Source organism: Stenella coeruleoalba (assembly GCF_951394435.1).
Source record: "Stenella coeruleoalba genome assembly, chromosome: 11".
Classification (NCBI taxonomy): Eukaryota; Metazoa; Chordata; class Mammalia; order Artiodactyla; family Delphinidae; genus Stenella; species Stenella coeruleoalba.
In genome coordinates this window covers 95,968,981-95,983,795 of record NC_137157.1, presented here as the reverse complement: position 1 = coordinate 95,983,795, position 14,815 = coordinate 95,968,981, and the positions used below count along the sequence as shown (strand labels likewise).

At 55.4% G+C, this 14,815-nt stretch overlaps 2 protein-coding genes across 4 annotated transcripts; both read left to right on the top strand.

The window, feature by feature from the left end:
* Nucleotides 1–1,418: 1,418 nt before the first annotated feature.
* CD27 (CD27 molecule) lies at nt 1,419–6,182 on the top strand. The gene is made up of 6 exons (XM_079938181.1): nt 1,419–1,876; nt 2,065–2,196; nt 4,669–4,821; nt 5,026–5,115; nt 5,385–5,504; nt 5,727–6,182. Exons 1-6 carry the CDS (start codon nt 1,741–1,743, stop codon nt 5,849–5,851), a joined length of 756 nt encoding a protein of 251 aa, XP_079794307.1. The 5' UTR covers nt 1,419–1,740; the 3' UTR covers nt 5,852–6,182.
* A 205-nt stretch (nt 6,183–6,387) lies between these two features.
* On the top strand, nt 6,388–14,771 carry TAPBPL (TAP binding protein like). 3 transcript variants are annotated; one of them, XM_079936654.1, is made up of 7 exons: nt 6,388–6,852; nt 7,624–7,839; nt 7,989–8,261; nt 10,720–11,064; nt 11,691–11,993; nt 13,157–13,240; nt 13,430–14,771. In XM_079936654.1, exons 1-7 carry the CDS (start codon nt 6,792–6,794, stop codon nt 13,471–13,473), a joined length of 1,326 nt encoding a protein of 441 aa, XP_079792780.1. In that variant the 5' UTR covers nt 6,388–6,791; the 3' UTR covers nt 13,474–14,771. The 3 variants fall into 3 exon arrangements, with proteins under 3 accessions (XP_079792780.1, XP_079792779.1, XP_079792781.1); XM_079936653.1 differs by having other exon boundaries at nt 7,621–7,839; nt 13,430–14,768; XM_079936655.1 differs by having other exon boundaries at nt 6,388–6,658; nt 7,621–7,839; nt 13,430–14,766.
* The last annotated feature ends 44 nt before the right edge of the window (nt 14,772–14,815 follow it).

Sequence of the window (14,815 nt, the reverse complement as noted above, 5' to 3'; positions counted from 1 at the left end):
ACTGTTGGTGACAGCAAAATCCTCAGGTCCCAAGGGTAACGCCCTCTGAGGAGGGAATTCAGGCACCCGGCCAGATATCGCCAAAAGGATGGTTTTGCACAAGTAACTCTTCAAATCACACCCCTGTGTGGCTTCCCACTTGAGAGGACCGTCCTGAAGAGTAGAGGAAGTTGGGGAAAGACAGGAGGATGGAAAAAATGAAGACAAAGGAAACCGAAGAATGAGACAGAGAACAGATCTAACAGAGGAGCCCCAGGGGTGTGAGATTTTATGAGCAGTGTGGAAACAATGGCAAAGCCCCTGAATGAAAAAATGGCCTGGAGAAACAAGCCAGTCTCTGGGGAAAGGGGGTGGGGGGGGCGGGCGGTGGGTGGGCCGTATGACCCAGGTGTTCCTGGGACTCAAAGAGGGGAAAGTCCAGCTATTTCCAATATCCCCAAGTCAGTCTTCCCAGGAGAACCACAGAAATAGGGAAACAATGACCCACAGGATCAACATTTAATCCCAAGTGCCCAAGGCTGGGCGAGAAGACGCCCAGGTGCTCCAGGACCAATGGCGAACACAGCCAGAGGTGGGAAGGGGAGGACAAAGATGATAGTAAGGTGGGCTTCCCTGGTGGCGCAGTGGTTGAGAGTCCGCCTGCCGATGCAGGGGACGCGGGTTCGTGCCCCGGTCCGGGAAGATCGCACATGCCACGGAGCGGCTGGGCCCGTAAGCCATGGCCGCTGAGCCTGCGCGTCCGGAGCCTGTGCTCCGCAACGGGGGAGGCCGCAGCAGTGAGAGGCCCGCGTACCGCAAAAAAAAAAAAAAAAAAAAAAAATGATAGTAGGGTGAGGGAGGCCAGCTGGGAATGGGTGGCACCCGTACCACAGGCTGGCAGGAAGGTTAAACGATCATGTGTGAGCTCCTAACAGACAGCCCGACAGAGAGGAGACACAGGTTTAAGTCCCTCGTTTGCAATTCTGAACAATCAATCCCATAGCAAACTCTTTTGGCCGTGAAACCAGACGTCAGTTGATGCGAGGCTGGCTATAGCTGTTATCCACCCCACTGAAAGAGTCAACAGTTTTGCTGCAGAAACGCTGTGCTTGGTGGTGAGCGCTGCTCCAGCCCCGTGAGGGTGTCGTGTGATGCTGGTTTCTTCCCAAATCTGAAAAATTCTGAATGTATCCCATCCCCAAGAGTTTCAGATAAGAGTGTGCGGACCCGCACTCAGTTCTGGTTTCCCTTCCTTCCCTAAACCGCTGACCTTGGTGTAAGAAGTGGTGTGGGAAGAGGCGTGGGGACACGCAGCTGTGAACAGGGGGCAACGTGGGCATCTTCGTGTGCAGGTGCTTGAATAGGAGCGTGCGTGTCCCTGTGCATCCAACGTTTTATAAAAGCTGCAGGCAGAGTTAAATTCTTCACGAGCGGAAGAGAGACAGAGGCCACGGAGCGGCTGGCGTGTTGGGGGCGTCTTTGAAGAGAGCAGGTCTTCTGACAGTTTCCCCTTTAATGCTCTCCCAGCACCCAGCGCATGGGAAAGGGGGAGGGGTGGCGGTAGCTGCCTGAGCGAGAAACAGCTACAGTAGAACTTCAACTGCATCAAAGGTCAGCCTGCCACCCAACTCGGGGACCACTCCAAGAAAACAGGCCCGGGAGGTGCAAAGAAGAGGCACCAGCGCCTGGCTGGGCAGGTACCAGCTCCCCCAAGGCCCGAAGTCGGCAGCCAGGGCGGGAAGAGCTCCCCGGGCAGTAGCCATGGCCCGGCCACCTCCCTGCTGGCTGTGGGTTCTGGGGCCCCTGGCAGTGCTCTCAGCGACCCCAGCCTCCAAGAGGTGTCCGGAAAAGCATTACCTGGCTCAGGGAGAACGGTGCTGCCGGATGTGCGAGCCAGGTAAGAGGAGGCCTTGCCAGGGTCTAGCTGAGTATGGAGAGAGAGGACCAGGCTTGGGGTGGAGGGACGCAGGGAGGGAGTCTGAGCTCAAGCAAGGAGCAGAATCCTGCAGAGGCCAGGAGGCAGCACCTTGAAGAGGGTGAGGGAGCGGCCTTCCTTGGGCTTTGACCCTGGACCTCTGCTCACAGGAACGTTCCTGGTGAAGGAATGTGACCAGCATGAAAAGGCTACTCAATGCGATCCGTGTACACCGGGGGTCTCCTTCTCACCAGACCACCATACCCGGCCCCACTGTGAGAGCTGCCGGCACTGTAACTCTGGTGAGATGGGCAAGCATTTGGGGAGCAAAGTGGGTATGGAGAAGCAAAGAGGGGGCAAGTAGGAGCTTCAGTTGCTTCAAGGCTACGGCAAGTGGAGCCCGTGGTGGGAAACGGGGCGCCCTGGGCGGTGTGTGTTGATGTGGTAGGGAGAGCTGTGAAGTGATTCAGGGAAGGGGCAAGCAGAGTTTGAGGGTCTGCTGAGAAGGGGTCTATGGCTAGGATCAAGACAATACAAAGTAGGAAGTTGCTGTAGGAGCCGAGATCTTAGACAAGCCTCTCCCCACTGATGAACGGGCCGTATTCTCAGAGTGCATATTGGTCTGGAAATTGGAATACACCTTTCTAAGGACATAACGATCCCAGTCAGTGGATAACACCCTCTTTTTGTCCAAAAGCCAATTCAGGAGAATGAATGTGTATGTGGCTTGTGTCTTTATGTATTTTGTAATTTCATCTTTTTTAAAACTAAGAAATGAAATATCAGCAGCTGGGTTATGAACACTTTCATCATTTCTCTGTTTTAGCTAGAATTTTAGAAACTATGTATGTACAAGTGTACATAGATCAGCAGATCTAAAGTGGCCCCTTTGAACAAATATTCTCCAGCAGGACACTTTTGAGGACGATTTAGCTGAACCACATTACTCGCCTGTAAATGACTGACTAGGCCTTTTAATACTGTATTCTTGAAAATAAATACAAGGGTTTGTTGCTGCAAATCAGTCAAACGGCAACATAAGAAATACACCAGAGGCATTCCTCAGTCTACTTAACTTACAGATATGACTGTTCATGGGTGCTTCTCTCTTCTTGGCAACAATCTGGGCAAGATGGGGATTTTTTTTTTTTTTAGTCAAAGCCTCCCCAACTCACTCTGCAGGCCCCAGTAGAAGGCCTTTTCCTAATATTGAGCCAGTCGGAGCTCCCTCCACTCTGCTCCAGCCCAGCCCAGCCCACGATCCTCCTCTGTGAGATTCAGCCCACAGATCCCTGAAGCACTCAGGCAGCACCTGGCTGCAGGACTCCAGGGCACTGGAAAGAGGCTGAATGGGCTTGGTCCTCTTGGACCTCAGTATTCCCATCTGTAAGATGGACAAGTGCCTGCAATCAGCATGGAATTCTGTGCACAGGTTGTACATGGCGAAGAGAACTCCCAGGTTTCTGTAGACTCCACTGAAAACAATGGTACTTCACTCATTTTTTAACCAATCCCAGCCCCTTCTTTAACCCTTCCCATCCCTTTGGGCAGATACCCTCCCTGATCTTCTTCACCTTCCCTACCTATTTCCATCTCCACCACCACCGTTCCCTCCTCCATCACTGCTCTTCCTGTGCAGATCCTTATCCAGGCTGGCTCACAATTCCTGGTGAGCCACAAGGAAACCAAGTTCTAGTAGCAACCATGAGTCAGAATTCAGAAAGGAGATGCCACAGGGGCATAAAGATGAGAAGGAATTTACACCCTTTCCTGACAAAAGGCGCACATTAAAGAAATTGGGAGGGTTGATGGTAGTCTTTGGTATCCTCAGACGTCCCTTTCTGCACCCCTCTCCCACCTGTCAGGGCTCCTCTCCCTGGGTTCTCATGAGTGCACCCTGCCCCACCAGGCTCCCACTCAGGCCTGGCCCACATCCGGGTGCCACCTTCCCCAGAGTCACACGTCTCTTCTCACCCCCAAACACCCATGAACCCAAACCCATGCGGCGCCCTTCCTACCTACCTCCCCCAGTATCACCGATTGGCAGCCACCCAGCACCTGACCTCTACACTTGAATACAAATTATATTTTAGAGGCAAAGGATATCAGTAAAGTTAAAAACCTATTGGGGACCACAGCAGCACCATTTCCAATTGCTAAAAACTGGAAACTACCCAAACACACACCAACAGTAGAACGGATGAATAAATGGTGTTGTATTCACACAGGGGAACACTAGATGGCAGTGAGAATGAACGATTTGCAATCACACTCAACACTGGATTAATCTCACAAAGAGCTGAGTAAAAGCAACCAGGCACGAATGAGCACACGCGCTTGATTCATGCATATAGGTCAAAAACTGGCAAAACCAACTTGTGGTGTTAGGAAGTCAGTAGCTATTCTTGGTGGGGACGGTGTTAGTGACTAAAAAGGAACACGACTGGTCATCTTGTTTCTTAATCTGGTGCTGGTTACACCTGTGAGTCCAATTCATCCCAGTTCTCAAGCTTTACACTTGTGACATGCATACCTCTCTATAAGTATACTTCAATAAGCAGTTCTAAATGCATCAGTGAGTGAGAGGAAAAATCATGTAAGCTGTTTCCACTTCTGAACCGTGAATTTTCTAAAAGGTCCGAGTTTTTCTTGAATAACAATAACACAAGTGGCAAAGGCACTGGATGACAGTGGGGGAGGGGCAGGCCTGGGAGGCGAGGGAGGGGATTAAGCCAGTGGACCCTGTGTGTTCCCTCCCTCTCCTCTGTCGCCAGGTCTTCTCATTCGAAACTGCTCCCTCACCGCCAACTCGGAGTGTGCCTGCCCTGAGGGCTGGCAGTGCAGGGACAAGGAGTGTACAGAGTGTGTTGGTCCAGCCCAGGCCCCAGGCCCACACCCACAACCCTCCCGCTCACCTTATGCTAAAGGTAAGTTCTAGGCAACCCTCTGTCTGGTCACTGGGGGTAAGGGTCACACCCCAACCAGCACCGCCTCTCCCATGCCCAGCCCCACATACGTTGCCTCGTCCGCCTGTCTCGGCCTTCGCACCCCCAGGCTCGCTTAGGCCTTCAGCCTAGCCTTGTGCCCTCTGGGGCCCCCTGCGGCTGCCCATCTTGTCTCTGTTTTTCCAGCGGTACCAGAGGCCAGGACAGGCCAGCATATGCGGACTCTGGCTGATTCCAGGTGGCTGCCTGCCCCAACTCTCTCTACCCACTGGTCACGTGAGTTTTCTCCCCACTCCCCACCCCAAGAGAGAGAATGCACACAGGAGGGTCCAGGAGGGAAGCCAGCCAGAAAGCTCCTAGGAACAGGGGTAAGAAGAGGGAGAAGCAGAGTCCAGGGATTAGGAAAGGACGTGGTCCAATGGTGGGGGCAGGGGAGGAAGGTGGGGAAAGGGGAGAGGCAGGGGTGACAGAGGGCTGGGCTGAGGGGAGTCAAGGGCTAGGCCCTCCCCCAAACCCCCTTGTGACCCCTGCCCATCCCATCACAGCCCAAAGGTCCCTGTGCAGCACGGATTGCATCCGCATCTTTGTGCTCCTCTCTGGAATGTTTCTTGCTTTCACCATAGTCGGAGCCCTGTTCCTCCATCAACAAAGAAAATATAGATTAAGTAAGAGACAAAATTCAGGTTTCTGCACCCCACCCCACCATCTCGGCTTTGCCTCCCTATCTGGAACCTCACTGAATCTCTCCAGCTCCATCTTTAGCACCCTGTGGCCTCTCTTCCCCTCCTGTAAGCTGGGGCCCTCCTGACAGCCCGCCTTTGCTCACCTCTTCTCCCTTCACCCATCCTCCACCGCCGATCAACACTCATCTGATTCTCCCTCTTCAGACACGACAGAAGGTCCAGTGGCGCCTGCAGAGCCTTGTCCTTACAGCTGCCCCAGGGAGGAGGAGGGCAGTGCCATCCCCATTCAGGAGGATTACCGAAAACCAGAGCCCGCTTCCTACCCCTGAGCCAGCGCTCGGCGGAGGGGGGCCGTCACTGCAGTCAAGTCCTAGCCTCCATCTCAACCCACCCGCCATCCAGGGGGATCGAGAGCCGGCACCTCCAATTTCCGCACTACCCTCTCATCGGGACCCTTTCGTGTGTGCCAACTTGGGAAACTGTCCTGTGTGCCTTTTCGAGACTGGCAGTGGCGAGGACCCAGGGGAACGAGGTGGGGGGCGGGAAGCGGGAGCCCGAGTGTGTCCGCTGCACCCCTGTGCTGCAAGAGGGCTAGGGCTCCAGGTGGAAGACATACTTCCGCCTACGGTAGGCCCACGTGGTGTACCGCTGACCTAGAAACTCGACAAAATAAAGAGGCGCCTGCAGCTTTCCAGCTCTGAGATTTCAGTCTCCCCACGCAGGCCACACCCACCCTCCTCGCTGACCCGCGATCTGAGGGCGGAGCTTTCTCCCGCGCAGGCGCGCTGGGGCCCACGCGGGTTGGGGCGGGGGCGAGGGCGGGGGCGGGGGCGGGCAGGTAAGGCGCCTACAGAAAGTGGGGAAAGGTCACGGCTACCTGGGAGCTGAGTCTGTTGTCAGTCCCTCCCTTCCTCCACCCTGCCTCCTGTCCCTTATCTCGACTTTCTTGGGGCTGGTCGGGAGCAAAAGGGCGCACGCGGTGAAGTCAGGTCCTGAAATCACCGGGGGATTTTTTTTTGCGGAGGAGAAGGTGGAAGGAAAGAACAGTGAGCAGACTCTGGCTCCAGCACCAATGGCTTCAGCCGGAGGCCAAGGCAGCCTCGGTGACACTTCCTCAAAGTGAAAGCGAAAGCCAAGTAGGCGGAGAGGACTGACGGGGCCAGGCGGTCGGCCAGGCAGGCGTGTTTGGAGCCCCTTCTCCAGCCCGGACCTGGCGGGCGCGGGGCACGAGGAGGGGCGGCGGGGGAGGAGGGCCTGAGAGCAGCCCCCATGGGCTCCGAGGGGTGGTGCTTGCTGGTCTGCTTGGCTCTCTCCGGGGCAGCAGACGCCGGTGAGTCGGGGGCTGGCTGGTGGGGCGTGTCGGGTTAAAGAAGCATCAGGTAGCCACCCTCCCCGAGGTCGCAGAAGGGGAAAGGGGCCGGGAATGGCTTCCAATCGCCTTCTAAGCCCAGGAGGTGGAAGACTGGGCGGCTGGTAACGGAAGGAACCAGTTGTGCCGGGGAGAGAGACTGAGAACTCTGGGGAAAGGGCCAAACGAAGGAATGAGGGGCCGCCTCGGTGGATGTGGTGGGCCCCCTGGCCTACAGGAGAGGGAGCTGGCCTGGGAGCGGACACCTTCAGGAGAGGAAGGGGGGCCCTTAGCTAGGAGATCACGGAGGGGGGTAGGTGCTCCCCAGAGGTGGGGGAGGGGAAGGCCACCTGTAAAAAGCACGGAGCGAGCAGACCCTGGGGGCTGACTGGGAAGTTGAGACGGCTGCCAACGCCCTAGCATCCAAGCCCGTCTCCTCTCCCAATGCAGTTTTGTTCATTTATATGCTTTTGCTGAGAATTCCTTTGAAGAGATAGCTTTCCATCGATAGGTGGAAATAAGCTTCTTAAATCCCTCTGAGCAAGGGAAATCAGGACTTTAAATAATTCACACCAAGAAGTATGTACCTGGAGAAGCAGGTGTTTCGCAGAAAGCTGGTTCTGGGTAAAACAGGATCAGAGCTGGACGCAGAGGCAGCTAGGAACGGGGAAGATTACCCCTTGATGACTCGACAAGTATAGAAGTAACTTTCTGGGCAAGAGGGTGCTCATCCCAGCCTGTTCCCTGCAGTAGAAAGGCAGTGGCGGGCAGTGGACGTGATCTTGGACTGCTTCCTGATGGGGGAAGGTGGGCACCGTGGAGCTTTCGCCAGCAGTGAGAACATGGTGAAGGCCTTGTTGGTGCTGAAGCAGGTGCCAGTGCCGGACGACGGCTCGCTGGAAGGCCTCACGGATTTCCAAGGGGGCACACTGGCCGAGGACGACCCACTCATTACCTTCGAGGCCTCAGGTAAGAGCCCTCCACCCTGTGTCCCAGTCCTTCTGGGCTCCTTCCAGTTCCTGAGCCCAGTTCCCAAGGACACCCACCCACACCTGCTTCCCATCAGCCCAGGTGTTCTCTATCCAGCTCCATCTCTGTGCTGCCCTCTTCTCCCCCAGTGAACCTGATACGGATTCCCCAGGCCGAGGCCTTGCTCCATGCTGACTGCAGCGGCAAAGAGGTGACCTGTGAGATCTCCCGCTATTTTCTCCAGGCCAGGCCCAAGGCCACGGTGGAGACGGCAGCCTGGTTCATCACTAACGTGCTAGTGCCTGGAGAGGGACCTAGTATCTCCATGGTGATGAAGACCCTTGGGGATGCTGAGAATGGGGCTGTCTTGCATCCCATGCTGAAACTGCCCCTGAGCCCCCAGGGGACTGTGCGGACTGAAGGTGAGAAAATGAAAAGTAGCAGAAAGAAAGTTTTAATTTTTTTAAAGGGGTCAGAAATGGGGGAATAGTAGGAGAAGGAAGGGGACAAGTCCACCTCCGTGCACATTGGTCATCTCAGGGTGTCCCCTAGGCCTCAGTCCTTTCTTCCTAAAGACCCCAAATGGGGATAATTTTCACCTGGCCAGGTGACTTGAGGAAATAAGGCATGTGATGCTCTACCTGCATATGCTGTCCACAGCTGTCTCAGTGAGCAGAGTGCCAGCTTTTCCCAGGGAACAGCTAGCCTGGTCAAGATGAGAGAGGAGAGCACAGGCCCGCAGAATTTGTTCATTATCTCCTATCAGTAGAACCTGGTCCTTGCTCTCTCCAACCTTGCACATCTCAGAGGGCACAGAAAATTGAGAACATGATGATAGGTTTCTGCAAAGTTCATGGAATCCAATATTTTGCCTCCAAGAAAGACAACCACATCCAGAGAAGATTAGGGGCCTACCCTTGTATCCTTAGAAAGCTTCAGAACACTCAGATTATTTTGTGGTCCAACCTAAATTTATCCTGCTACATCAAAAAAGGGGTCCTCATGTCTGTCCAGTGTCAACCGTAGTCCTAGCATAGCTAGGCATTGCCCCCATTTATTTTGGGATATTTCAAACCTACAGAAAAAGGTGAAAGGATAATAAACACCTGTATACCGTGCACCTGGATTCACCAGTTGTTAACATGTTGCACATCCTTTCCCCCTCCCTCATCTTCTCTCCACTTCCCCTCCGCTTAACTAATTGAAAGTAAACTGCAGACATCTCTACACTTCATCCCAAATGCTTCCATGCATAGCATGTGTTAGTTTATAACCAAAGACATGAATGTTCTCCATAATCATAACACCATCGCCTCGGCAGCAACCCAAGGTGGGGAGTGGTCTACCCGGGGTGCAGGCAGTAAGGGGGGTGCAGCGTGCAGATAATGGACGAACGTATCCTCACCGTCAGCCTACACTGGCAGTTATGAACCATGTCAGTGATCAAACACTCCTGCCTGCCTGCCAGGGCGGACCATCCTCACCTCCCCCACCATGGCTGGGTCCGCCCCTGATTGTCATACTTAAGGCATTTTAAAATTGATACAATACTACTATCAAATATGAAGTCCAAATTCAAACTCCTCCAATCGCCCTCGTAGTGTTCTTTATAGCCTTGGGGGGTTTGCTTTGGTTTTTGAAGTCCAGGATTCAGACAAGGATTGCGGGTTGTATTTAGTTGTCCCGTCCCTTCAGCCTCCTTTACTCCAGAACAGTCTTCAGAGCCTGAACTATTTTGAGGCCGGGCCACTGCCTTGTAGATGTCCCAGCATTGGGACCTGTCCGATTGTTTCCTCATTAGTCTGGGGTTCAGCCCGTTTGGCTCACACACCACCACTGTGTATTTAAGCTCTGTCTCCTTTAGTCTCCTCAGCAGCCTTGCTCTAAGCAGATGAGGTCGGCAACACTGAGGGGCTTGCCCAGGCCAAAGAGGGAGTTAAATGGAAGAGCCGGGCTTCTGAAAGCTGACTGCAACTCCAGTAGCTCTTTTTTTTTTAAATTTATTTTTGGCTGCGTTGGGTCTTCGTTGCTACGCGCGGGCTTTCTTTTAGTTGCGGCAAGCGGGGGCTTCTCATTGCGGTGGCTTCTTTTGTTGCGGAGCACGGGCTCTAGGCGTGCAGGCTCAGTAGTTGTGGCTCGCGGGCTCTAGGGTGCAGGCTCAATAGTTGTGGCGCATGGGCTTAGTTGCTCCGCATCATGAGGGATCTTCCCAGACCAGGGCTCGAACCCATGTTCCCTGCATTGGCAGGCGGATTCTTAACCACTGAGCCACCAGGGAAGCCACTCCAGTAGTTCTTAACCCGAGGGTCAACAGTAACCCAAAATTTTTTATAAATTTATATAAAATTTTTTCTTTTATTTTTTTGGCTGCATTGGGTCTTAGTTGCAGGATGCGGGGTCTTCGTTGAGGCATGCGGGATCTTCGTTGTGGTGCGTGGGCTTCTCTCAAGTTGCGGCATGCAGGTTTTCCGTCTCTAGTTGTGGCACGTGGGCTCCAGGGCGCGTGGACTCTGTAGTTTGCAGCACTCAGGCTCTCTCATTGAGGCACGCGAGCTCTGTAGTTGTGGCACGTGGGCTTAGTTGCCCTACAGTATGTGGGATCTTAGTTCCCCGACCAGGGATCGAACCTGCGTCCCCTGCATTGGAAGGTGGATTCTTTACCACTGGACCACCAGGGAAGTCCCAGTAAGCCATAATTTTGCATATGTATTTGCCTGGTCTGTAACTTTCATCAGATTGTGCAAGGGGTAAGTGACTCCAAAATGGTTAAGAGTACCACGCATGCATGCTGCCTCTCAACACACCCCGAGCCTGCCACAGCTCAGAGATCAGGTGGCCTCAAGGAGAGAGCGGCCCACAATCACCCTCTTTCTCCCACAGTGGAGTTCCAGGTGACGACACAGACCCCGTCCCTGAATCTCCTGCTGGGGTCCTCAACCTCCCTGCACTGTGGCTTCTCCATGGCACCAGGCTTGGGCATCACCAGCGTGGAGTGGCACCGGCAGCATAAGGGCAGTGGCCACCTGGTGTACCGCTGGGCCACGGGGCAGGGGCAGGGGCAGGCCAAGCGGGAGGGCGCCACCCTGGAGCCTCAGCAGCTGCTCATGGCTGGGGACGCCTCCCTCACCCTACCCAGCCTCACTCTGAAGGATGAGGGGACCTACATCTGCGAGATCACAACCTCCCTGTACCGAGCTCAACAGATCATCCAGCTCAACGTCCAAGGTGAGGCCAGGACTCAGTTATGCCGGGAAGAGGGGGAAAGGGATGTACCTATTGAGAGTGTCTTCCAGAATGGGATCAAACACAAGGGCGCTTTCCTGAGAGGCAGACTGCATTCCCACAGCCTGAATGCCGTCTGCATCCTAGAAGCGCAGATGGCATCAGGTGGAGTTTCCCGTCGGGCTCTAGATAATTCCATTGAGAAGTTTCCCAGCCCAGGATCCTGCTGCCCCGCACTGGCCGGCTGCCTCCAGTCACCCCCGTCCTTTTGGGCCACGTCCAAAGGAGGAGCAGTAGCAAAGCGAGGAGAGGCGTGGGAGCGGCCCGACCGGGAGGCCTGTCTCAACAGGACAGCCTCTAACATCACTGGCTTGTGGTGATGCTAAGAAGCAAGCCAACCTTTAGTTGGTTTTGCTGTTGTTTTTCAGTTACCTGTGGGAATCCTACCCCCTTATGTCGTGCATCCAGGCAGGCCCCTCACCACCACTGTCCCCCCGCCGCCTGCCACCTCACTGAGGAGGGGACTTCCACCTCCACAGCCTGCTCTTATGTGCAGCAGGAGAAGGCTCTAGGCTCCTCTGCTGCCCCGGTGATGCCTGTGGGATTTTACTTCTCCTCCTCTCTTCCAGCTGCCCCCAAAGTACGACTGAGCTTGGCGAGCGAAGCTCTGCCGCCCACCCTCCTCTGCAGTGTCACTGGCTATTACCCTCTGGATGTGACTGTGACGTGGATCCGGGAGGAGCTGGGTGGAGCCCCGGCCCCAGTCTCTGGTGCCTCCTTCTCCAACCTCCGGCAGAGCATGGCAGGCACCTACAGCATCTCCTCCTCCCTGACGGCAGAGCCTGGCTCTGTGGGTGCCACTTACACCTGCCAAGTCACCCACGTCTCCCTGCAGGAGCCCCTGGGGGCCAACACCTGGGTTGCCCCACCAGGTATGGGAGTGCCCTCCTTTCCCCACCACCACACCTGGGCTCACGGCTCCTGCCCTCTGGCCTTGTTCTGCTTCCCACAGTGTCGGCTGCTTCTTTCCCAAGGTGACAGCCTCCAGAGGTCCCACCCCGTCCTCCAAGACTTTATTACCCCCCGAGTTCTGGGGTACCAGGCACTGCTGAGAGCTGGAGACCAAGGCTGAACAATTCCTCATCCTGCCCTCGAGGAGCTTAGCCCAGTGGGAGGGACAGACTAGGCAGTCAGGGAAGATGACCCGGGGAGGCCTGCAAGCCGGCTGAGCTGGGTCAGGGGCAGGGAACACCAGGACCGAAGGGACGTCATGTGTGAAGGCCTCATTATCAAACAGGCTAGAAAGAACTGGGGGGCCTGCACGGCTAGAGGCAAGGGTGCGTGGGGAAAGGGGGCTGTGGCCGTGAAGTTTGAGAGGTGATGGTGTTCGCTGAGCGTCTGCGTCAAGCCAGCAGGGCACTGAGCCCTCAGATGTGGGCCTCCACAGGTCCTCACTCCTCCCATCTTAGAGATGAGTAACTGATACTTGCAGAGGTTCAGTAATTTGCCCAAGGTCACCTGCCTAGGAAATGGTCAAACAGAAAATGTGGAAAATAGGCGATTCCCCTACAGCCTCAACCCCGCTCCTGCTACTGATGGGCAGATAACAGCAGGCCTTCAAGCGGGAACTTCATCCCGAGGCCACAGAATGTCTTCGAAAGGTCCTACACCATAAAGAGTCGGCACCTCGAAATGCCTTGCTTGGTGTCTCATGAGGCTGTAAGCTTCCCCGAAACTGGGGTTTTGCCTCAGCTTACATCATTCCCAGTGGTTTACACAATTCCAGTTTAACTATCACCAGCTAATCTAAACTAAATCTCCCGTGCAAAGCCGTTTGAAAAAAAGTTGTCCTGAGGTGGGAAGAGGTAGAGCATTCTGTGTGGAGTGACACACGGACGTCCACCGAGCAGGCCCCAGCGCCACCGTGTGCTGGTTCCTGGGTGAGAGCAGGAAAACAGCTGATGGGAGCTCCTCGGCCAGGGACGCGTGAACGCAGGCGCACGCGCCCTGTCCTTTCTGCCGGGGCAGACGCTGCACATGAGGGCTCGGTATGGTTCCCGCCACTGATCCCCGTCCACACCTCTGTCCCCTACAGAGCAGAGGACGGCCTTTGGAGTCCTTTTTGCCAGCAGCCTCTTCCTCCTGGCACTGCTGTTCCTGGGACTGCAGAGACGCCAAGGTAAGAGTGAGCCTGTGCACCCTTGGCTCTGGCCCTGACCGAACTCACTTGGAGACCAGCTGCTCTAAGTGCCGCCACACCCAGACCAGGGATGAAACGCAAGCATCCAGAGCTCCAGCTGGCCCCCCACCCCCAGCTCCTGGGCTTACCCCCCCGACACCAACTTCCTTCCCTCCCGTTATCTCCTAGCTACCTCACCAAGGCCTGCCAGGACCCCGAGGCACTCCGGGTAGCCACTCTCCTGCCTTAGATATAAGAGAGAGTCACATTCTCCCAGAAGCTGAGTCCCAGAGCTCAAAGAGGCCCCGAGAAAGATACGAAGAAGGCACAGATCACTGACTGTGGCGCTGGATTTCTGCAGGCCTCTGCCTTCCTTCACTGCATGCCCTGGGCTGATACACCCAAGGGAGAAAGCGTGAAGAGGTGAGAGGGTGGCAGGAAGGCAGGAGGTCTGGGTGGAGGTTAAAACATGAGCCAGGTTTGAGGCGCGGTGGTAGGAACAATATAGCAGAAAAAAATTAAGAAAGGAGCGGATGAGGGACAGTGGAACAGGATGGGGGTTGGAGGGCCACGCACAATCGTTGAACTCTGGCCCAGTAAAAGCCCTCATGTCCTCAGAAGCAAAGCTTTTCCACTTTCCTGTCTTTCCTCACACTGGGGCCCGCCCCGCCGCTTGGCTGGCAAAGTGCTTGAGGTGTGAAACGAAGACCCTCAGAGGCGGCCCTGGGCGCCCCCCCCCGCAGTCGCTCAGGGTAACCTTGAGCTGCCGTTAAGCTCCTGTACCTTTGGACAGCTGCTGGGCATTTCAGGACACCTGCACACACCCCTGCCTTGGCCGCAGGGGACAGAGCTCCCCTTTCAGTCATTTTCAAACGGGCCTGGTCAGCACAGTGGGACTTGGCAGAAGATGGCTATGCATGGGGACGGTGGGGAGCAGAGCGTGTCCCCTGGGGGCCTCCTCAGGGCCTGGCCCAGGACCTGGAGGGAGGAGGCGGCAGATGTCTAAGAAGATCTGCGGGTGTCTGTCCGTGAGATGCCCGCTCAGCTTCCTGCCGTGGCTTCCTGTCACCCACACCTGAAGAGCTGGGCTGCTTCGGGCACGGAGGCTGAGAGCGGAGACCACTTCCTCTGCCAGCACCCAGCTGTGGAATCTCGAGAAGACCGACAGCACCCGTAAGCCACCCTTCCGGCGCAGGGCACCATCAGAAAGGAACCAGAGAGAAACAAGACGCCTCCGCCCTGCTGCACTCACCCCAACCCAAACAACAGCCGAGTCGGTTTAGTGGTAGGAAGTTGTATTGTTGTTTTGCCTTTGTTCAGAATACAGGAAATTGGTAAATACGCCACATGCCTTTGGTGGAAGTACAGCTGTTATTTCTGTACAAGTAGGAGATTGGGGTTAGAAGAAAAGACAGAGAGGGGATGACAGACACAGTGGGGACGCCACATCGTCCCACGGCAAACCCAAGAGGGGCCGAGGAGACCCGGCCTCGCGCGACTGCCAAGCCCCAGGCTTAGCTGCATATTTGCTCATGCACATGGGTGGTGGGAGGGAAGGGGGGCGGCAAAGACACA